Source organism: Galeopterus variegatus, unplaced genomic scaffold (genome assembly GCF_000696425.1).
Source record: "Galeopterus variegatus unplaced genomic scaffold, G_variegatus-3.0.2 Scaffold1097, whole genome shotgun sequence".
Taxonomy (NCBI): domain Eukaryota; kingdom Metazoa; phylum Chordata; class Mammalia; order Dermoptera; family Cynocephalidae; genus Galeopterus; species Galeopterus variegatus.
Genome location: NW_007727208.1, coordinates 194,325 through 217,479, shown reverse-complemented (window position 1 = coordinate 217,479; position 23,155 = coordinate 194,325). Strand labels below are relative to the sequence as shown.

The following is a 23,155-nucleotide window of genomic DNA, read 5'->3' as shown; positions in this document are numbered from 1 at the left end:
TTAAACTTAAAATTCACAAAACTAAATAAGGGGCAAAGTAATTTAAAGAATTAACTTTCAAACATTTTTGATAATTGTGTGTAGCATTCCTACTTCTGAAGTTATTAAAGTTAAAACTGCAGTCTTGTATTCTTAAAGAAGATTCTTATTTTTTACTAAGTTATTACAAACTTAAAAAAAAGTGGGTTTAATCTATCTGGAGACAAATGAAAACGAAAAGACAACATACCAGAACCTATGAGATATAGCAAAAGCAGTTCTAAGAGGGAAGTTTATAGCAATAAATGCCTACATCAAAAAAGACTTCAGGGCCGGCCTGGTGGCGCACAAAAAGCAGTTCTAAGAGGGAAGTTTATAGCAATAAATGCCTACATCAAAAAAGAAGACTTCAGGGCCGGCCCGGTGGCGCACAGGAGAGTGCGCCGCTTGGGAGCGTGGCGGCGCTCCCGCTGAGGGTTCGGATCCCATGTGGAGACCGGTTCCCGCTCACTGGCTGAGCGCGATGCGGACGCAGCACCGAGGGTTGCGATTCCGGTACCGGTCAGTAAAAAAGACAAAAAGGAAAAAAAAAAAAAGAAGAAGACTTCAAATAACCTAACATTACAACTCAAGGAACTAAAAAAACAAGAACAAAACAAACCCAAAATCAGCAGAAGGAGAGAAATAGCAAAGATCAGAGCAGAAATAAATGAATTGGAGTTTATAAAACAATACAAAAGATCAATGAAACAAAGAGTTGGCTTTTTGAAAAGATAAACAAAATTGATAAACCTTTAGCTAGATTAATGAAGAAAAAAGAGAGAAGATTCAAATAAAACAAGAATGAAAAATGAGACATTACAAAGGGTACCGCAGAAATACAAAGGATCATAAGAGACTACTATGAGCAACTATATGTGAACAAACTAGAAAACCATGTCCTCAACACATACAAACTAGAAAATGATGTCCTGAACACATACAACTGATCAAGGTTGAATCATGAAGAACTAGGAAACCTAAAAGACCAATATAATAAGTAATGAGATTGAAGTAGTAATAAGGAGTCTGCCAACAAAGAAAACCCCAGGACCAGATGGCTTTGCTGCCAAATTCTACTGAACACTTAAAGAAGAACTAATAGCAATTCTTCTCAATCTCTTCCAAAAAATTAAAGAGGAGGGAATACTGCCAAACTCATTTGATGAGGCCAACATTCTTTATACCCAAACTGAAAAAAGATACAACAAAAAAAGAAAACTACAGACCAATATCCCTAATGAACACAGATGTAAAAATCCTCAATAAAATACTAGCAAACAGAATCCAACAACACATTAAAAAGATCATTTACCATGATCAAGTGGGTTTCATCCCAGGGATCCAAGGATGGTTCAACACACACAAATCAATAAGCATGATACATCACATCAACAGAATGAAGGAAAAAAAACCCATATGATCATTTCAATAGATGCAGAAAAAGCATTTGACAAAATCCAACACCCCTTCATGATAAAAATATTCAACAAACTAGGTATAGAAGGAATGTACCTCAACACAATAAAGTTCATTTCAATAGATGCAGAAAAAGCATTTGACAAAATCCAACACCCCTTCATGATAAAAATACTCAACAAACTAGGTATAGAAGGAATGTACCTCAACACAATAAAGTCCATATATGACAAACCCACAGCTAATATCATACTGAAAGTATAAAAATTGGGAGCTTTTCCTCTAAGGTCTAAAACAAGACAAAGATGCCCACTTTCCCCATTCTTATTCAACATAGTACTGGAATTTCTAGACAGCACCATAAAGCAAGAGAAAGCAATAAAGGACATTCAAATTGGAAAGGAGGAAGTCAAGCCATCTCTATTTGTAGGGATGGTCCTATACACAGAAAACCCTAAAGACTCCACCAAAAAATTATTATAACTAATAAATAAATTCAGCACAGTGGCAGGATACAAGATCAACACACAAAAATCAATAGCCTTCCTATACACTAATAATGAAATAGTTGAAGAAGAAATCAAGAAAGTACTCACGTTCACAATAGCTACCAAAAAAATGAAATACCTAGGAATGAAATTAAGCAAGGAAGTGAAAGACCTCTGCAAAGCAAACCATAAAACGTTGAAAAAAACTGAAGAGGACACAAACAAATGGAAATGATATGCCATGTTCATGGGTTAGAATAATTAATATCATCAAAATGTCCATATTACTCAAAGCAATCTACACATTTAATACAATCCTATCAAAATACCAATGACATTCTTCACAGAAATAAAATTTTAAAAAGATCTTAAAATTTATACAGAACCACAAAAGACCCCATATGGCTAAAACAATCTTGAACAAACAAAGTGGGAAGTGTCATACTTCCTGACTTCAAAATATACTATAAAGCTATAGGAACCAAAACAGCATGGTACTGGCATAAAAATAGAAAAATAAACCAATGGAACATAATAAAGAGCCCAGAAATAAAACCCATGCACTTACAGCCAACTGATTTTTGACAAAGGTGCCAAGAATATATAGTGGGGAAAAGACAGTCTCTTCAATAAATGATGCTGGGAAAATTGGTTATCAACATGCAGAAGACTAAAATTAGAGCCCTGTCCCTCACAATACACAAAAATCAACTCAAAATGGATTAAAGACCTACATTTAAGACCTGAAAGCATGAAATTACTAGAAAAAACAGGGGAAATGCTACATGAAGTGGAAGTGGGCAGCACTTTTTTGAATTAGACTACAAAGGCACAGGCAACTAAAGCAAAATACACAAATTGGACTACATCAAACTAAAAAGCTTTTGCATGGCAAGGGACACTGTCAACAAAGTGAAGAGACAACCCAAAGAATGGGAGAAAATACTTGCAAACTACACATCAGACAAGGGGCTAATATCCGGAATATTTAAGGAACTCAAACAACTCAACAGCAAAAGGACAAATAGCCCAATTTAAAAAATGGGCAAAGGATCTGAACAGACATTTCTCAAAAGAAGACATACAAATGGCCAACAAACACATGAAAATATGCTCAAAATCACTAATCATTATGGAAATGCAAATTATAAGCACAATGAGACATCATCTTATCCCAATTAGAATGGCTATTAATATTATCAACAAGACAAAAAATAACAAATGCTGGCAAGAGTGCAGAGAAAATGGAACCCTCCTGCATTGTTGGTGGAAATGTAAATTGGTATAGCCATGGTGGAAAACAGTATAGAGGTTCCTCAGAGAACCAAAAATAGACCTACCTTATGACCCAGCTATCCCTCTATTGGGTATATACCCAAAGGAAATGAAATCAATACATCAAAAAGACACCTGCATTCCCATGTTCATCACAACACTATTCATAATAGCCAAGCGACGGAATCAACCTAAATGCTCACCAATGGATAAATGGATAAAAAACTGTGGTATATATACACAATGGAATACTATTCAGCTATAAAAAGAAATGATACCAATTGTTTGCAGCAACATAGATGGAACTGGAAACCATCATGTTAAGTGAAGAAAGTCAGGTACAGAAAGACAAATTCTGGGCCAGCCCGTGGCTCACTTGGTAGAGTGCGGTGCTGATAACACCAAGGCCACGGGTTCCGATCCCATATAGGGATGGCGGGTTTGCTCACTGGCTGAGCGTGGTGCTGACAACACCAAGCCAAGGGTTGAGATCCCCTTACCGATCATCTTATAAAAAAAAAAAAAAAAAAAGACAAATTCTGCATGATCTCACTCATACGTGGAATCTTAAAAAAAAAAAAAAGTGGCTAGTTCTCATATTAGTAAAGAGCAGAATAATGGTTACCACAGGCAGAGGTGAGGAGGGGGCTGGAGGAGGGGGAAGGAGAAGTGTTGAACTAGTTAGCAAAACTATGCTATCTACTCTAAGTGAATCACTGTGCAATATATGCATGTATTGAAAAAATATGCTGTATCCCACAAAAAATAAAATTGAAAAAAACAGGTTAAGAAATTGCTTAGAATCTTGCACCTCCAAATCTTTCCTCAAGGACCTTAATAAGTAAAACAATTGCTGTGTTCATAAGATAATCCATTAAAGCAAGATTTTTTTGTGTGTTTCAACTCATTTTCTGTATTTTTTTTTTTTTTTTTTTTTTAAAGATGACCGGTAAGGGGATCTTAACCCTTGACTCAGTGTTGTCAGTACCACCCTCAGCCAGTGAGCGAACTGGCCATCCCTATATGGGATCCGAACCCGTGGCCTTGGTGTTATCAGCACCGCACTCTCCCGAGTGAGCCACGGGCCGGCCCCTCATTTTCTGTATTTTTAAAACCCTAGATATATTTCAATGTAAGGTAAAATGTGAAAAAAAATTCAATGAAATCATCTAACAATATAAGAACTACAAGTAAATATTGTTAAAAAATTAAATTAGCCAAAGACTTTTCTTACATCAATTACTTCTATGAAGGCAAAAGGTGACTAAGTAGTTAAGATCCATATGCATAAGATTATATAGTGACATTTGTGAAACAAATATATTGAAAATGAAGTGTTTTTAAGATACCTTATTTGTAAATATACTATATATGGCTTTATTTTATAAATCACAACCATCTTTTCTGACTGGATTTAAACAAGATCTCTTCTTAGTAGTGGGAAAATGCAATTAATATGCAGGTGACAGTCACTAAACAACTGTTGTATGGCAGAAAATTACTTGCTCTTGTTTTATGTTCTGGGTTATCTATATTACTTGAATTTCATTTTGTCTTTATATAAAGAGAAGAAATTTCAATAGACCGTGAGGTCTGTGAGATATCCTCAAATCGTCATGTACTTCTGTCTTAAATTTCTTAAAAAATATCAACTTAAGGCATCCCTGAAAAACAGTCCTTTTCTTCTAAAATTGCTACTGCAGAGGCTATATTCCACCCCCACCTCCGCCGCCAATAACACTATTCAATGTCTCAAGCCCATATCTGACTTAAATCTCTTTCTACAAGCCCACTCGATCTGCTCTAGTTCTAATACCATCTAAATAACGTTCCTTCAAACATTTGAAGATCCAAATTCCCAACCAGTATTCTCTTCTTCACACTTAATCCAGCTCCTAAAGCCTTTCTTTAAGAATCTTGAAATAGGAACATAATAAAGGAGTGAATGTTGACATTAATAGCACATTTAATCTGCTATCTTTATTCATCCCAAAGTAAAGACTATTTTTTAAATTATCATTAAAACAAAGGTCTCAGAAATCCTAAACATAGGAATTTGACATGTGCCATATGTGATTATATGCTAAATAATATCCTAAATGTCTTCAGTGAATCCAACACAGAATTTAAAATTTCAGTTTAGTTACCATAAAGTGGCACAGGTGAGCCCCTACAAACTACCACTGCTGCAGACAGTGGTATATACCTTGACCTATAAGTAGAGTTAGTCTTTAACTCAAGTGAGTTGAGTCTTCCAGATCATTATTCTTTAAAAAAAAAAAAAAAATCAAACTTCTGTAAGATTCCTTATAGCTGATATGTCGTGAAAAACATATCATAGAAAAGAATTTATCATAAAGAAATATTGAGTCAAAATATTAGTTATTTTTCTCATTTGCAGTATAAACTACAACTTATATGTATAATATTAAATTGTATAAGCTACAATTTAAATGATAGCATAGAATTAATGCATGACATAGACCTTTCCAGTAACTGTGTTAGGCTGAGTTCTTTGGGCTTGGCAACTCCACATCATTTCTCTTCCCTATTTGTATTTTATATGGTCTTTTCTATATCCCTTTCAAGGATAATTCTTATCCATATAAATAGCCAACTCTGGGCTTTTCTGAAGTATCAAATATCATCCTGGTTTGAAAAAAGGATCAAAGAGTTATAACTAGAAGAATTACAGAGATAAAATTTAGTTTACTAATTTTTAAACATTTATCTTTCAGAATTGGTTTCTTATCAAGAACTTGGCAGGTATGAACTATCGGTAATATAATCTATACCAGTTTTAATATATGTCGTATTTTTCTTTCATGGATTCAAACTGAATTTTTATCTTTTATCTTGTATCATTTTCAATATTCCTGGGGATGGGAGAGGGGAAGGTATTCTATTATCACTGTATAATAGATGGTGAAACCCAGTAAAATTAATTGCATGACTTGTCCATGGCCCCACTATCAATAACAAAACAAAACCTGTACTCTGGATCTTACCTAATGCCCCTTGTAGTCTACAAGATTTGATATAATCAAGTCCCTGTAGAGTTGCTAAAATCCACGAAGTAACTTCCCTCTACTTTCTGTTTCCTTATCTCATTCCTGCCCACACTTCAAGGTTCAACTCACATCTTACCTCCCTAATGCCTCATTTCAAGCACTAATTTGGCTCTTTCCATTCACTACAAATCATATTTTCATGTATTTATTTTGTGCCTGGAGAAAGGCAGAAAACTTTATATACTTCCTTATAGAAGTACTTAAGTATAGTGTTTCTACAAAAAAGGCACTCTTATTTAAACTGCCCAAAGTGTTTCAACTTTTTTGGGGGGGAAATATAAGCATCTTAAAACATCATATGCATTTTTATATTTTATTGCATCAAATGCTTCAAACTATGGGAAATCTTTGGTAAAAATAAAGACAATAAAATTTTCACAACAACTTTACACAAAGCATTGCACATCAATGTTCTTTAATACACATGAAATAATATAGGAATGTTCAGAATCCTCAGTGAGGAAATAAACTGTACAATATTCACAGTTCTTTATTTTAAAACAAAACCATTTTCATAAATATTTAAAATATTTCCTAGATTCTTATCACATATTAACATTTGTATTTCAATCAGTATGTTGAACTTTAAAGTATTTATATTATTTAAATAAAAATCAATAAACAAGTTTTTTTTCCTGTTGCCCACTATAGCGTCAAGTCCCTGTCCCCCTCAATTCTGCTTATTTCACATAAAATTAGAGGGAGGTAACTAAAATAAAAATCAATATGGTTCTCAGGCCCTCTGTGGAAAAGAGGAAAATGTTTCATGTCTATTACACAGACATTTCTCTGGTGGTTTATTTGTGCAGTCTCAAACTTGACCAGCTTTAAATTGATCTAAATGAGTTCTCAGCTCAGGACACAGTTCAATTAGCAGAAGTTCCATCAGCACCTGAACCAAAAAGGAAGGAAAAAAAAAATAGAAAAACGTGATTTTTCTCCAAGGGTTTACTCAAAATAAATATCCACGTCTAATTTTAGGTCTGAAATTATTCTCAGTAAATAAGTAAACTCCATTTATCCTCTGGTTTTATCTCATCAACAGTTAATTATAATAATAGCTATTATAATTAGACTAATAATTCAGAGACATGACTGAAAAACTTCATGCAGAAATGTTGCATCAAAAGTCAAGAGAGACAACTAGTATGTGAAAATGGAATACTGCATCCACTGGGGGTATTTCTTTTTTAACAAAATGAACAGACAGATAAAAATGAAGCAGAGAAAATGGGTTCAGAGTTATAAGTAATGATTGATTAAGATCTACCCTAATAATAAAATCCAAGAAACATTGAATCTTCTGGGAGGCTTTAATTTACTCACATATAACAAATGTTTATTAGCTCTTGTTTCTTGCAGTGCATTGAATATTTTTATTATACCATGGCGAGCATTTTGCTGTCCAACAAGGCTCTGAAGCATATCTGAAAAATTAAATTTATATTCTGTGCTTCTATTGATAAAGTGCATTAGTTATTCAGTGAAAGAGACATTACACAATATATACACAATAAATGCATTTACACAAACTACAATTTTAATATATTGCTACCAATTTTAATTAAAATATTATCTTATTTTAATATATTGCTAAACATTTTTACTTTAGCAAGCTTATAAAGCACAAAATTTATTATCTGTTCTAATGTATTTTTCTAGTTAAAAGAAACTATTGTAATTGGTACTGTTCTTAAGATTCCCAGTATAACTTCTTAGCAAGTGACAAGAAATGGCTTAAAAGAAAAAAAGTGTCATTTTTTCTTCATAATAATATTTCCTGACAGATATAAATGAAAAATGCATTAATGGAGTTAATATTCCCTTTCTATCTTTACACTTTTCAGGATGATAATCCAGCCTCACCTGGAATGTTTTCAAGTAGCTTTTGCTGGGCTCTCTGTTTTGTTTCCTGACTTTGCTCTTTGCTTCTGATTTTGGTCGGTGGCGCCAATTTCCCATTTGGCCAAAAAGCATCCCGGAAGACACTGATGTAGTAAACCAACATTTGCTCACTGAAAATCCAGTTCACTGTGTCCCGGATTTGTCTTTTAAGAAAAAGTATTTCTTGGATGAGGGTTTAAAATTTTTTATACTCTTATTTTATACTTTATTCTCAAAATGCATTTATCAAAGGGTAGGTTAAAATACAGCCTGATCTAAATGTTTGATGAATAAACTAGGAATTGAATTTTTTTTTTTTTTTTTTTTTGTCTTTTTCCGTGTCCGGCAACGGATCGCAACCCTCAGTGTCGCCCCGCACCGGACCGGGACCGGCAACGGGATCGCAACCCTCGGTGCCGCTCCCGCGCCTCGCTCAGCCAGTGAGCGGGAACCGGTCTGTATGTGGGATCCGAACCCTCGGCGGGAGCGCCACCGCACTTCCCAAGCGGCGCACTACAGCAGTGCGCCACAGGGCCGGCCCTAGGAATTGAATTTTTTTTTTTTTTTTTGTCTTTTTCCGTGTCCGGCAACGGATCGCAACCCTCAGTGTCGCCCCGCACCGGACCGGGACCGGCAACGGGATCGCAACCCTCGGTGCCGCTCCCGCGCCTCGCTCAGCCAGTGAGCGGGAACCGGTCTGTATGTGGGATCCGAACCCTCGGCGGGAGCGCCACCGCACTTCCCAAGCGGCGCACTACAGCAGTGCGCCACAGGGCCGGCCCTAGGAATTGAATTTTTAAACTCTTACTCTGAAAGTTATTTTTTATTTTGGTAATACTGGATGGCCATTCATTCCTGAAGCTCACACTTTCATTAGCGCTAACTTCTCCAAATGTTTGCCATGTAATACCTTTCAGTCTGCAAAGGTAAGAACTGAGAGACTGATTTGTTGAAGCTTGCAATTACCCTGTGCACAGTACTTAATACACTAGTTTCTCTGTAAAGTGTTATAAACTGAAAGCATAAATCCATTTAAAGACTCTTAAAAATGATCTGGAAAACCTCCCTGAGCTCCTGAAGTCCTTGGTTTTCCATCAAGCTTTTTTACTAGCTGTGCCTTAATGTTGGGATGGCAGATATCTCTTACCCAGAAAAAGCATCTCCCATGCTCATGAGGCAAGGAAAAAGATACTTCCTGCAAAGTGAAGGACTTTGAAAAGACACACTGCTTTTCAAATTTCCATGGGAATGAAAACAGGGCAGACATTAGACTTGCACAATTATGCATAAATGGCTTCTATCTGATTATAGGTCTTCCACACAATCCATTGTCATTAGTCAAATTCTAACTAGTTGCAGGTCTTTGCTGCTAAGAGACAAGTAAACACAGTTCAAAGAGCCCAATAATAGTTGTGAGGTTGGAAGAAAGAAGTCTGTTAAAAAGGAGAAAAGAATCATCTTAGTGCCAGAAACACCTATAATTTCAAACTCGATTCATGAATAATAACAAATCAAAACACCCTTTAAGAATCTGACTTAACCAGACAATGTAAGGGACAGTGGATGGTTTTCAGAAATAGTATCTGAAATAGGCATCTGAAGCCTAGTTCTTTCCATACAGTAATCAGTCACCATTGATTGAATGTCTAAACTCTACTATGAGTCAAACTATAATGTTAATTCTGTTTGTAACTTTATCTTCTAACATACTTCCTTATATTGCTTAGAACTGTGCAATTCAAATCTAGATCAAATAAAACAATTTTATTAATTTAATAGAACTTCTGCTTTAAGAGAGAACCTGCCCACCTGCCTGCCCACCTACCTTCCTAAGAAAAATCTACATAGTGCCAACATCTTGTTTTCTTTCTGTAGTCTTGTTTTTTCTTCCTCACTGGCACTACATGAAGAAATGAAGTAAGTAAATTTCAATTTACAACTTAAAATTAGGTAAGTGACTCTTACCAAAGGTCATCACCTAAGTATTTTCTATCAATTTTAGGTCTTTCTATTAGCCAAAACTTGGAGGAGATTTTTGAAGCAATTCTAGGATCTGAAATTGTTGTTCCTGTAAGGCAAGAGGCACGCATTGTACTGCTTCTAAATTTTGTGATGTGTCATCATCTGCTAAAGGCAAAAATAGCAAAGGGCCAGGTGCTCCATAACTCACTACCTGACAAAAAGTCCACTGAAATGAACAGCCTGAAAATTCTCTACAAGATGCCTCTCCTTCATCCCCATGAAAATAACTGCCAAATTTATTCACCACTCTCAAGCCACAGCTGCTCATTTTATAATTAAGAGCCAATATCATAAACAGGAGCAGGGAAAGTATGCATGATTTGCTGAAACTGAAAAGGAAAATGAATTAGCAAGTCTCAAGTACTGAGAAAAATAAGGCCATTTTGGAAATTTCTTTATCTAAGCCTGTCAATACTAAAGTTTAGAGGTTTGCCTTAGACTGAAACAACTTAAACAGGCCATTTTTCTGATTACAATACTAAATCAACTAAACAAGCATCTGATGGGCAATTAAAAATATATTTTTTTAAATCTTAGAAATAAAAGGGAAGTAAATTTGTTTATGACTGCAAAGAAAATATAGTCTATTTGCAAGTCAATAAAAAATTCTTTATAATGTTTCCTATAAAATTTATAAGCTTTACATGATAAAGCTATCATATTAACCTTGTAAAAATGTTTGACAACTAAATCTTTCACTTTGAAAAAAATTTGATAATTTCATCTTAAAATTTATTTTGCTATACAAAAAAAGTGATTTTCTTTTTCTTATTTCTAGAAGTTGACTCCAGTTTCTAGGCTGATGTTTATTTCTTGAAGAATTTTGGGTATAGAGTTACTATTTAAAAGACCTCGATAACAGCAGTTCCACATTTCAGGCACAGAGACAACGTAAGACATGGCTCAGTGAAGCAGGCACCAGATCAGGAGGCTGGGTCTGCTGACCAGTCCCGTGACCTTAGATAAGTCACTTGATCTCTTTGGTTGTTTCCTCCCCAACAAAATGAGGAGTTAAATTTATCTCTAAGACCCCCTTTAGGCCTGAACCTATCTATGACCTATGTAAATAATTCTATTTGATTTCTGTTGACTACATGATTTTGCAATTATGAAAAATTCCAATAATTTATTAGAAATGAATATTAATCATGAGTTCTCAATAGCAGACCCAAAGCTTTCATAAATGAATGAGTAAAATGTGGAACACTTTTTATGAACAACACTAGAACACTGTGAAAGATGTGTATACATATATAATACTTTTATGTATTATATAATAGTGCTAGATGATATCTAGCACTATTATAAGCCACATGTAAACTATATTACATTATCCACAGACACACACACACCAGGATGGAAGCTCAGATACTAACTAGAAGAATTAACATTTTATTGCTACTTCAACTCTAAAAAAGTTAATGTGTGGTTTGTATTTCCCTCCAAGTATATATTTGCCATGTGATGCTTATCCTACTTTCATTCCAGCTTAGAGTCTACACCTTAAACTGATTTCCATTACGTGAGATAAGAACATTAGACCCAAGATATTCAAACAAGTCATCAAGATCAAAAGGAAACTTTACAGAACACAATCTTCTGGCCCTCATCAGGCAACATGCTGGCTTTTATCATTTAATTCACCATGCTGTGGGAGAAATTCTTTTGGAAATCTGCCTTCCTATGCAATCTTAGAATCACTTCAGAAACAAAAAGAAAGAGAAAATAAAATGCTTTCAGTTAAACCACTGGCTGCTACACCATGGGGTAATCTGACTATTAAGGCAAAGAGTAGGACATGGATTACAATATTAATTTCATACAACTCACTTGTTGATGGTTCTTCCAAAAGTGACCTGAACGAGAGCAATTAATGTTCTTCTCACCCATTTAAACACTAAAATATAAATCAGAAAAATTTTATCACAAGATGATACCATAATTATGACTTTTTTATAGCTGTACAAAGCATAAATCTGATCACAACTCAATCTGCGTCCTAACAGCTTTCATTTTCTTTTTTTCTTTTTTAATTTAATGTTTAGATAAAAAATTATTTTCTTAACAAATTGAATTTAAAGTCAATTGATAAGGAACAAATTTAACACACAAAGATTAACATCCTTAATACATTTAAAATATCTTAAAAATGAATTAGGAAAATCTTAACAGAAATTTGGTAAAGGACATGAGCAGGTAAGTCACACACCCAAAAGAGAGTAAATACGTTCTAAATTTTAGAAAATAGAAAAATGATATTTTTCATTTCTTGGACTGGAAAAATATACTGTATAATTCTGGTGCTATGAGAGAAATAATGTCAAAATCTTCTAGTATAAGTATAAACTGGTAAAACCTTTTTGAATAACAGATTGGATTCATAAATAGAAGTCTTTTTAAAATGTTCATACACTTTCAACCAATTATCCTACTTCTTGAAACTATAAGCAAATAATCAGAGAAAATATATATTTTTTAATGTAGAAGGCAGTTACATAAAAGTAAAAACTTGGGAGTAAACTAAATGTCCAACAATATGAGAATGGCTAAATAAATTATGGACATCCATAAAATGTAATATAATGCAGTTATTAAAATCATAATTTTGAAGAGCATTTAAGACAAAATTTCAAGATGCAATATAAGTGGAAAAGCAGGATTAAAAACTGCACTAAAAGTAACTAGGTATGTTTAAACTCCAGATATACCGCCAAAAAATGACTGAAAAAAATATTTTTTATAAATATATATATATATATTTTTTTGCTAAGTGAGAAATTTATTTAATGTAAATGCATACATTAATAAAAAAGAAAGATTTCAGATCAACAATCACCTTTGCACTTTAGGAAACAAGAAAATGAAGAGCAAACTAAGCCCAGACCTAGCAAAGGGAGTCAATAATAAAAGTTAAAGCATAGATAATAAAGAAATAGAAAATAGAAAAAAAAAATAGAGAAAAATCAATGAAACCAAAAGTTGGTACTTTGATGAGATCAACAAAACTGACCAACCTTTATCTAGATGGACTAAGAAAGAAGAGAGAAGACTCAAATAACTAAAATAAGAAATGAAAGAGGGGTCATTACAACCAAATTTACAGAAATCGAAATGGTTATAAGAGAATACTATGAATAATTGTTGGTCAACAAATTAGATCATCTAGATGAAGTGAATAAATTCCTAGAAACATGCCACCTACCAAGACTGAATTATGAAAAACAAAGTTTGGACAGAACTGTATCTGGTAAGATAAGAGATTATTGTTTTTCAGTTTCCTGATGCTGGACTCCCTTGAGGATTTCTTGCAGGGCTGGTCGTGTGGTGGTGAACTCCTGCAGTTTTTGTTTATCTGGAAAATACTCTATTTTTCTCTCATTTCTGAAGGATAGTCTTGCTGGGTATAGTGTTCTTGACTGGCAGTTGTTGTTTTTTTTGTCTTTTTCGTGACTGGTAAGGGGATCGCAACCCTTGGTGTGGTGTCACCCACACCGAGTTGTTGTTTTTTTTGTCTTTTTCGTGACTGGTAAGGGGATCGCAACCCTTGGTGTGGTGTCACCCACACCGCGCTCAGCCAGTGAGCGCACCAGCCATCCCTATATAGGATCCAAACCCACGGAGGGAGCGTCCCTTCACTCCCCGTGCCACACTCTCCTGAGTGCGCCACAGGCTCGGCCCTTCTTTTGGTATTTTGAATATATCATCCCATTTGCTATTGGCATTTGAGAAGTCTGCTGTTAGTCTGATTGGGGAAACCTTACAGGTGACTTGATGCTTTTCACTTGCTTCTTTTAAGATTCTCTCTTTGTCTTTGGGCTTTGCCAGTTTGATTATAACGTGTCTTGGAGAGGATCTTTTTGGGTTGAATCTGTTTGAGGATCTTTGTGTCTCCTAGAATTGAATATCCATGTCTCTCCCTATACCTGGGAAGTTTCTGGCTATTATTTTGTTGAATGGGTTTTCCATGCCTTTTCCTTTCTCCTTCCATTCTCGAACACCCATGATTCAAATGTTTGTGCACTTAAGGCTGTCTGCTAGCTCTCTTAGATTTTCTTCATTTTTTAAAATTCTTTTTTCCTTTTTGTCTGCCTGGGTTATTTCAAGAAGACGATCTTCAAGATCAGAAATTCTTACTTCTGCTTTTGTTCTAGCCCACTGCTTAAACTCTCAGTTGTGTTTTTTATTTCATTCAGTTCCATCAGTTCTGCTACATTCTTTTTAAGGTATTAATTTCTTTGTAAATTTCCTCCTTCATATCCTGGATTTTTTTCCCTCATTTCATTACGTTGTCTAACCAAGCCTTCTCATATTGCCATTAGTTTCCTTAAGATTGTTTCTTGGAATTCCTTTTCAGTCACTTCAAGGGTTTCCTGCTCTGTAGGGTCTAGTATTTGAGAATTATGGTATTCTTTTGGTGGTATCATATTTTCTTGGATTTTCATATTTCTTGTACTTCTATGTTTATGTCTGGTCATCTAAGAGCAGCTGCTTCTGATATTACTCTGGAGAGGGGGTATGAGGAGAAAGACGTCCTCTTCTTTTTCTGGTCTCTGCTGGTGACTCTCCCGTGTCAACACAGTCGAATGTCTGGTGGGCTGCCTGCACAGTGGCTGTGGTTACTGTTATGGCATCAAGCCATTTTTGCGGCAGCTGTGGCTGTGGCGGTAGCTGTGGTGGGCCATCCACATGAAAGTAGTATTTTCAATGTGCTTCATTGCCTGCTTCCAGGTGAGGGATGCTGCCCTTAGCTCTGCCTAGGCTCCTGGGCATGCTCTGCTGCTTGTCTGCTTCTGGGTAGAGGGGGCTGTTGCCCTCGGCTCCTGTCTAGGCCCCCTAGGCATGCTCTGCTGCTTGCCTACTTTCAGGCAGAGGGGGCTGCTGCCCTTGGCTCCTGCCTAGGACCCCCAGGCATGCTCTGCTGCTTGCCTGCTTCCAGGCAGAGCTAAGTTTTCATTTTCTACTAGGCAAGTGATGAGATAAAACCTAAGAGTTTTTACAGCTTTTCAATGCCTAAACAACAGCTGAGCTAGCAAATGGAAAATAATGCTTTACTTAATATGTCCCTAAGCTACTGACAACATGTCTGTTTTCCACTAGCAGACAGTGGAAATAATTCCTGTTTTAGATTTCTGTTTGGCTTGCTGAACCAAATTTTCTAACATACTGCTCTGAATAAGAAACATCTGTAGTTAAATATTGACAAATATTTTGAAATATTAATGAACTGAGGGTCTAAACATTTGAATAGCAGTTTGTAGATCACTGTGTACTTTTATATATTTTATGCATTTGGGGGAAGAAATGTAAATCGCAAAAAGCCAGGACCCTAAATGAGATGTGAATTGATCAATCTGCTGTACCCTGTCCTATAACAGCTGGGCATAAATCACCTTCTCTGAACCTTGGTTTCCTCGTCTGGAAAAGGACAGTATTGACATGTGCTTTTTTTTTTTTTTTTTCTTTTGGCCAATAGTCTTTCTGTATGTGAAAAAGCATTGTGAAGGGTTCTACAGATATAAACTTTTATTATTAACATGAAGACATTTTAGAGACTATAGACACATTTTACATTATAGAATATGAACATAAACCCAAAGAAGGCAAAGAAATGCTGTAGACAAAGAAATGTCTACAAATTGGAATCTAAATAAAATTTTTCATTTATGTATTTACCTCCATCCATTGAAATGTTTCACTACTGACACATGAGGAAATGAGAAATTCATTATTGGCTACAATGGATCCAGGAGTTCAGGTAAGAAAACATAAAAGGTGAAAAATTCACAAACATCTGTGTACAAGGGCAGCTACACAAATAAAAATCAATAATCAACATAGAATTGGTACTAGACTTTAAGCCCTCAAGTATTTTCTAACTTTTTAATGGATCTAATTCTCCAGTTAAAGTAGCATTAATCCTTCAAGTAAAATTTAAGCCTTGGAATCAGAACCACACCTCAAAAAAACCTTAAACTTTTGATGACATTTGCTAGAATGCTACCAAGCCTGTAGACTTGTTCATTTTAGGTTGGCATTTAGGCTAAAATGAGCATGTCTGTCAGTGATGATAACTTCACTCTGCCTTTTTAGAGCTGGGAAGAGGTAGCTCATACCCCCAGGGTCTGAGGACAAGTTCAACTCTAGGAAGAATGCCTGACAGCTGAGTGGTTATATTTAATTAAAAAAAAAAAAAAAAAAAAAGAAGAAGAAGCAGCTGTATTACTTGTCCCTTTTTGTATACTGCACTAGAGCAGGAACCAAAACAGATTTTGCTACAGATTCTCTCCCATCACTTCTATCCCCTTACTCTCTACCAGTCCCCAACCCACCCCCCAACACACAAAATAGCCCCATTACTCCTTCCAAAGACTCATTTGTTCAAAGCTACAGAGGCAGCTGCAGCAGCACTAGGATTTTGCTGATGGCATCTCATTATGAATGATGTTCTATTTATTCCCCTCTGAAATGTCACTAGCAAAATCAAATATGCTTCTGAGCAGGCATATGATGGAGGAAGTACACACTAAAAAGACAGGATTTTGAGCCTTACTCTGGCCATGACTGGCTCTGACGCATCCACCACACTGGGGATCGGAACGCCTTTTGGTGTTATGGATGTCTAAAAGTTTTTATTGCAAAGAACACACTGACAAAGGCTTAGATAAAGCTTCCTGATTCTTATCAACTATATGGGAAATTAGGAGGATTCATGATTTAATGGGCTAGATTTTATCGAGGGAGAGTCAGACTTTGAGTGGACTGTTATTTTCTTCCATCTATACTGAATCAAATTAAACATCAGTATATATCTTAAAGTGTCCAAAATATGTAAATTCACTAAGGACAAATTTATATATATTTTTGTTTCCCTACAAAGCCATATCTAAAACCTGCAATCCCAAAGTGTTTGATGATTGATAGTATACATTCTCTTAAGTTTGGCTTAGGAGAAGAAACAGTTCAATGACCAAGGTAATTAATTCTGGCCGTTAAAATTTTCTTGCCTGTTCACTCATCAGTGTAACCATCACCTACTATGGATCAGGCATTGTAATATATACTGAGGATCAAATGACACATAAGACATGTACGAGTTTATGATAGCACTTAAAAGCGAAATGTTAAGGGATACATATATCAAAAGGGATGCACTGCCCCATTTCCTACGTAGGACCAACTCTTAGCCCACCTCCTTTGCCCCAAGGGAAAAGATGCTAATCTGAGTGAACAGAACCCAGGACATTCATAGGACACCCACCTCCTTTGCCCCAAGGGAAAAGATGCTAATCTGAGTGAACAGAACCCAGGACATTCACAGGACATTTTACTGATTGGTAGCATTACTGTGTATTACAATCCCTTGCTCTTCTCATTTGCTTCCTCTTCTAGGTGGTTAGGTGTGCCCATAGGCACTTGCCATATCTCTAGCTAGTACTGAGGCTCCAGGTATGACCAGGTATACTCGTCTCATGATTTAGAGTGTTGAAAGGTGGAAAGGTGTGGGCAGAGAGCTATAAGTCCTATTCAGGACTCAAGACTAAACCAGGTAGTCCAGTTTATCTCCCACCAAATTTCTACTCTGGGGAACAGGCATTTGTGCACCTTTTAACAAAATTTAGCTATTGTTTCTTCCAAGTACATCTTCAGGAATCACTAGAGTAGGATTTCTCGACCTCAGCATTATTGTCATTTTGAGCAGGATAACTCTGTTGTGGGAGCTGTCCTATGCACTACTGGATGTTTAGCAGCATCTCTAGCCTCTACCCATTCCATGCCAGTAGTACTCTCCCACCCCACCTAAAAATGTCTGCAGACATCACCGAACATCCACCTCTTCCTTCCACTGAGAACCACTGCTCTTGAGGAAAAAAAGGGGTTGAAAAATAGGGTCAAGGTACTCCTGCATCTCTGTCCATAATACTATCCTAGCACCAAAACCTCACCTTTAACAACAGGTTTCTTCCTCTACTATACAAAATAATTTTTGTATAACTTTTGGTGATAAGGCAATGAAGCTATAATGAGTCATATAAAAACAAATTCAAAGCATTCTCATTTTCTGTATTCAGAGGGACATGGTACAGCGTAAATCAGCACCCTAAGCTCCACGAGTATAGAGACAACATCTGTGTTAAAGTTGTATCGTCAGTACCTAGAACAGTATTTGTTGAATGAATGAATGCATGAATATAAATACATATCTGATGCAGTTCAGGAATAAAGGAACAATAATTGTGTGTGTTTGTGAATGTGTCTGCGTACCATTTAACCAGCAAATACCGATAAATAATAACAAAGAGGCTTACTTCCTCGAAGTTCAAAAATCTCCCCAATCAACATGAAACATGGTTCAGCCAATGCATCTTTCTTTCCATCCATGTCATCACCATAATCTGACAGGTCACTATCCTCTTCTGCCTCCTCCTGGGGGGTACAACAAAGATGACATATCTAAAAAAATTGGTAGATCTGTTCTCCTTCTTCAAGTATAAATCTCAAACTATTTGGTCATGTTTTAGCCTTACATAAGCCTTCAACCTTTATGCAGAAATCTATCAATTTTCAATACGGAGGACAAAATACATCTAACCTTATGTAAAAGCTTGATTCCGAAGTCTTATTCAAAGTTTAAAATAAGCTAATTTAAAAAAAAAAAACCTCTGTTACTGTATTAATCAGTGAACTGGTATAGACAATAAAATAGTTTTCCAACAATTCTGCATTTTAAAGGTAAGACTTTTAATTTAAATGATTTTAAATTCACTGTTTTTTTTTTTAATGTGCACTTTATTTTTAAAGCTCTCATTCAAGCTTTTACTCTGTATTTCAGATAGTCTTATTTCCTGATTTGCATTTCAGCAAGCTTCAGTTCAAAACCCATTATATGCCAGGTACCAGGCTAGTGTGAATGAGGGTGATGTGGATCCAGACTTTCAGCAGCCCACAGCTATCTGGGGAGACATGATACACAAGTAGCTGTTTCTACAAGGCAGGATGCAGTGCTGTCACAGAGGTACATTAGGCAGTGGAGGGACAGCTGAGGAAGTTCATTCTAATGCTTGCACAGAGGTAAAAGATAAAGTTGTGGGACCAAGCAAAGGGCTAATGACAGGACTTTGGGAAACATCAGGTGAGCAGAGGTAAGGACTGATAAGAATTCACAGAGGCAGGAGGAGTTCTCTAAAAATTCACAGCTTCACACAAGTCCGGTAATATCAAATGTTTCAAAGAGACTGAGGAAGGTGAAGATGGAGAAGAAGCCATTGGCCACTGGCACTCACCTTCAGGGAGTAATTTCATAGAGTGACTGAGCCATATGTAAATTCCAAGGGTTTGGGAATAAAAGGGAATTAATAGAAGTAATCTAGCCAAGTACAGACAGACACGAAGGAAAGAGGTGGGAGAGATGCTTGGTTTGGGGCAGCGGGTTTACATGTAGCCCTGAACTAGAGGTGTGGGTATGCTCTATGGTACACACTGACTTCTCCTTCTAGCTCAGAACACGGTAAAGTAGCTCGCTCTTTTTCATCATCAGTTCCCCTGTCTAAACTCACTAGCCAGTCCTGGTGAAGAGGAAGTGGCATTTGGCAATGGACTAGGGAGAAACCAAATTTCAGAAATGATCTTGGGCAATTTGCTAGAGAGCCAAACAAAGGGGCTCAATGGCCTACACATGAGTCATGAGCCTACTCTGGAGGGAAAACTGAGGTCCAGAATATGAAACCAAAAATGTCTGCAGTCTCTCTATTCATTCCTTTACTTACACACATCACTGACAGATTCATTTTGCTTCAAAGTATTCCATGTTCTCCATTTCCTGAGAATAAAGTCTAAACTCCCCAGCTTGGCATGAACCTTACCCCCTTCCCGTCTATCTTTTGACTTTCTTCCATTAGAGAATTATAGAAACCCTCCACTCCTGTCCAATGTCCTGCTGCCTGTTCCACAAACACATCCTCCTCTCCTGAACCTTCAATGTTAGTCCAACACCTCCACAATGACGGCCCTCAGTATGCTTCCCCATTCCTGGGGACTGGCTCCTCCACCTTGTGTAAAAGGGCTCCTATAGAACTTCCCATTCACATTTCATTTAACTATCATCTTATTAATCTTCTTATTTCTCTATCTTAACTCTTTAAAGTGACTTGTAGGGGAGGGCAAGAAGGTGGCCCAAAATATGACAGTAACAATAACTGAAAATGGATATATTTGCTTCCCCCCCTCCCATTAGTGGTATGCTTTCAACAAATATCTGTTACTTCAAAGAGCCTTCAAAAAGATATCTGCATAAATATGCTATAAAAGTGGTACAACCTTTAGGTAACTGAAAATGGATATATTTGCTTCCCCCCCTCCCATTAGTGGTATGCTTTCAACAAATATCTATTACTTCAAAGAGCCTTCAAAAAGATATCTGCATAAATATGCTATAAAAGTGGTACAACCTTTAGGTAGCTCACCTCCTGGTGGGAGAAGAAGTCACGAGGAAGTCTTTCCAAAAATGAAGATAATGAAAAAGTGGTTTTTTTCCCCTGCACATCAATAACCTTGAGGTAGTCAGGAGAAGGGCTCAAAAAGGCATAAAGTGCTTCACTCTGACACAGTCTTTCATCTGAAAGCAGATTCTGTGGAAGAAAGAGGATTAATTACTCCTATATAGGAAACTATCTGTGCTGTTGGGAGCTACTACAAGTAGTACTGGCTGTGTCACAGATTTACTTTCATCATAATTCTGAACCTAAAACCACTTCCTTTTTCCCCTGACATGAACTACATCAGATCAATTCTCAATGATCCTAATGGCAAACAATCCTCTCCAGGTTAACTGGTAGTGCCCTACTCACTCTGCTCGTGGCTGATGTTGTAGAGAACTCACTCTACTTTGCACTGTTTGGTGCAATAAAAAATTTTTACTTTGCATACAGCTCACAGATTCCAGGGGCCACTGCCTTTGACAGACAAATTAACTTTCAGTCATCTGTGTCTGAATTAAAATTTTTTCAAGTTACACGTGGATACCACTCAACCACCCTTTTATGACTATGTTCAGACTTTGTACATCAGCTGAAAAAAGAACTCCGAGTCATCACATGGTGGCACTGCCTGCCAGGTGATAGTTTCATTTCACTGTACCGCTACCTTCCAAGCAGTGCCTGTTTATATAATTTTATAACTGTTTTTATTGTCCCTTAAGCTGGAAATTTCCTAAAGTTCTATATTTATCTGTCCTTAGGAGACAGGAAAGCAGAACATAAATCAAGTCTGTTTATTTACAAGCAAGTGCTATGATAAGACAGTAAAATTAACAATATGACTATAAGTGTCTAATATTATAAGATACAGGTTTTAGGAATAAATAAACCAATGGGAACTATTGCCCATTTATGATGTAACTTCCTTGGAGGAGATGGAACCTTGGAGAGCCGACTACGCTCTTGATGACAGAGACTGGGTGGTTGTGGAGGTTAAGTTCTAGTCTCAGAGGAGTTGTTCCATGTTGTTCATATCCTATTTGTTCAGATGGCAAACCCTATGACCTTTGAGAGGGCCCAATACTGCCACACTGGGATCAAGAAGTCCAAGGGGCTCCATCGGCATTCCAGTGGTTACCAGCCTCATGTATCCTGCAGAAGGCTAGCCTGAACATGGGTAGATCCTGCCTCGGATATAGGGAAGATTAAGGGGGATGGGCACTTAGTGCCACTACTGCCTTCCCTGGCCCTTGCACCCAGTAAATAGGCCTTTATTTCTTTTTCAGAGTATTAAACGTTCAGTTCAACTTGTATATAGAGGTGGATTAGGAAGAGTGAGATATCCTCCCCCATCTTGATTTCCTTCAGCTAATTTATACTCCAACATTATTTTATAAAATAGTAGGATATAATACTAATGCTAAGTCTCAAGTTTAATAGTCAATGTAAATAGGGAAATCATTAAGGGTGACAAATCTGTGGCCTTAAATTATATTCTATTAAAAAGGAAAATAAAATAAATACATATGAAATATCAGAAATGTCATTAAAGATTATGTCTATGGGCAAGATATAATTGGGATTTTTCCATTTCTAAGCTGAGAACAGAAACCCATTCTATATCCCACCCTCCCCAACCCCCAAACATTTAGAGCATGTTATTCCATTCTAGTGAAGATCTAAGATGGCTATTCAGTGGATGAAGGAAAAAGGTATAAAGCATTCCAAGAAGACTAAACAGCACATGCACACCCAGAAGTGGGCAGAAATCCAGCACGGCTGCAGTAAGTAGCATGTATATGTGAGGGATGGGCAAGATGGTATGTAGGTAGGAAACAAGATATAAGTGATGGATGGCCAAGAATAGCTTGATTATTGTATGTCTGTCTGTATTATTAGCAAGCCTTGATAGGGTGTCATATGTCACATATAAACATCCAAGGAAACATACACTCAGTGGAATCTTTTTTTCTGGAAGATCCTGTGGACCTAATATCTGCATTTCAGACTAACCAGTTTGCTTCTTGCTATTGCTGTCTGCAGATGATATATTTGAAATTATAATCTGTTATGTAGCTTACCTAAATATACTGAATAGTTAGTACTTTCAAATAAAGTCTTTGAGGAAATGAAAAATAATTTAGCCATGCCCATACTGCCTACCAGCACTGTGCCAGTGTGCACACTTCTCTTGGCACAACAGCACAACTCACTAACCCATTTCTATCCCCAATCATCCAATAAGAGCAAATACAACATTCTCCCACCCTCTGTTTCTCCGCAAGTGCAGAGCATGAGCACAGTCCTGGCAGCACATCTGACAAATCATCTGAAGGGCTGGAGACCAAACAAACAAACAGACCCTCCCAACAGCAGAGGCTGAAAGAAAACCAAAGAATCAGCTGGAAGACTCCGGTGCTACATATCTGGGCCTTAAAAATCTTGGACTTTGGGGCCGGCCCGGTGGTGCACTGGATAGTGCGCCGCATGGGAAGCGCGGCGGCGC

The 23,155-nt window shown here is 36.7% G+C and overlaps 2 protein-coding genes across 2 annotated transcripts in view; one reads left to right on the top strand and one right to left on the bottom strand.

Annotated features, from left to right (window-relative positions):
- Positions 1-8,168, top strand: part of LRP2BP (LRP2 binding protein) — a 29,391-nt gene extending 21,223 nt beyond the window's left edge. Inside the window, exons 9-10 of the mRNA XM_008574748.1 lie at positions 5,939-5,966; positions 8,119-8,168. The gene's annotated coding sequence lies outside the window, so the exon portion shown is untranslated. The remainder of the gene's footprint in view (positions 1-5,938; positions 5,967-8,118) is intronic.
- LOC103592155 (sorting nexin-25-like) overlaps positions 6,573-23,155 on the bottom strand; it is a 25,537-nt gene continuing 8,954 nt past the window's right edge. The window contains exons 4-9 of the mRNA XM_008574761.1: positions 20,638-20,802; positions 18,484-18,601; positions 12,008-12,074; positions 8,138-8,319; positions 7,598-7,698; positions 6,573-7,163 (exon numbers count right to left, since the gene is read on the bottom strand). Coding sequence (XP_008572983.1) covers positions 7,083-7,163; positions 7,598-7,698; positions 8,138-8,319; positions 12,008-12,074; positions 18,484-18,601; positions 20,638-20,802 — 714 coding nt within the window. The 3' untranslated portion in view covers positions 6,573-7,082. The remainder of the gene's footprint in view (positions 7,164-7,597; positions 7,699-8,137; positions 8,320-12,007; positions 12,075-18,483; positions 18,602-20,637; positions 20,803-23,155) is intronic.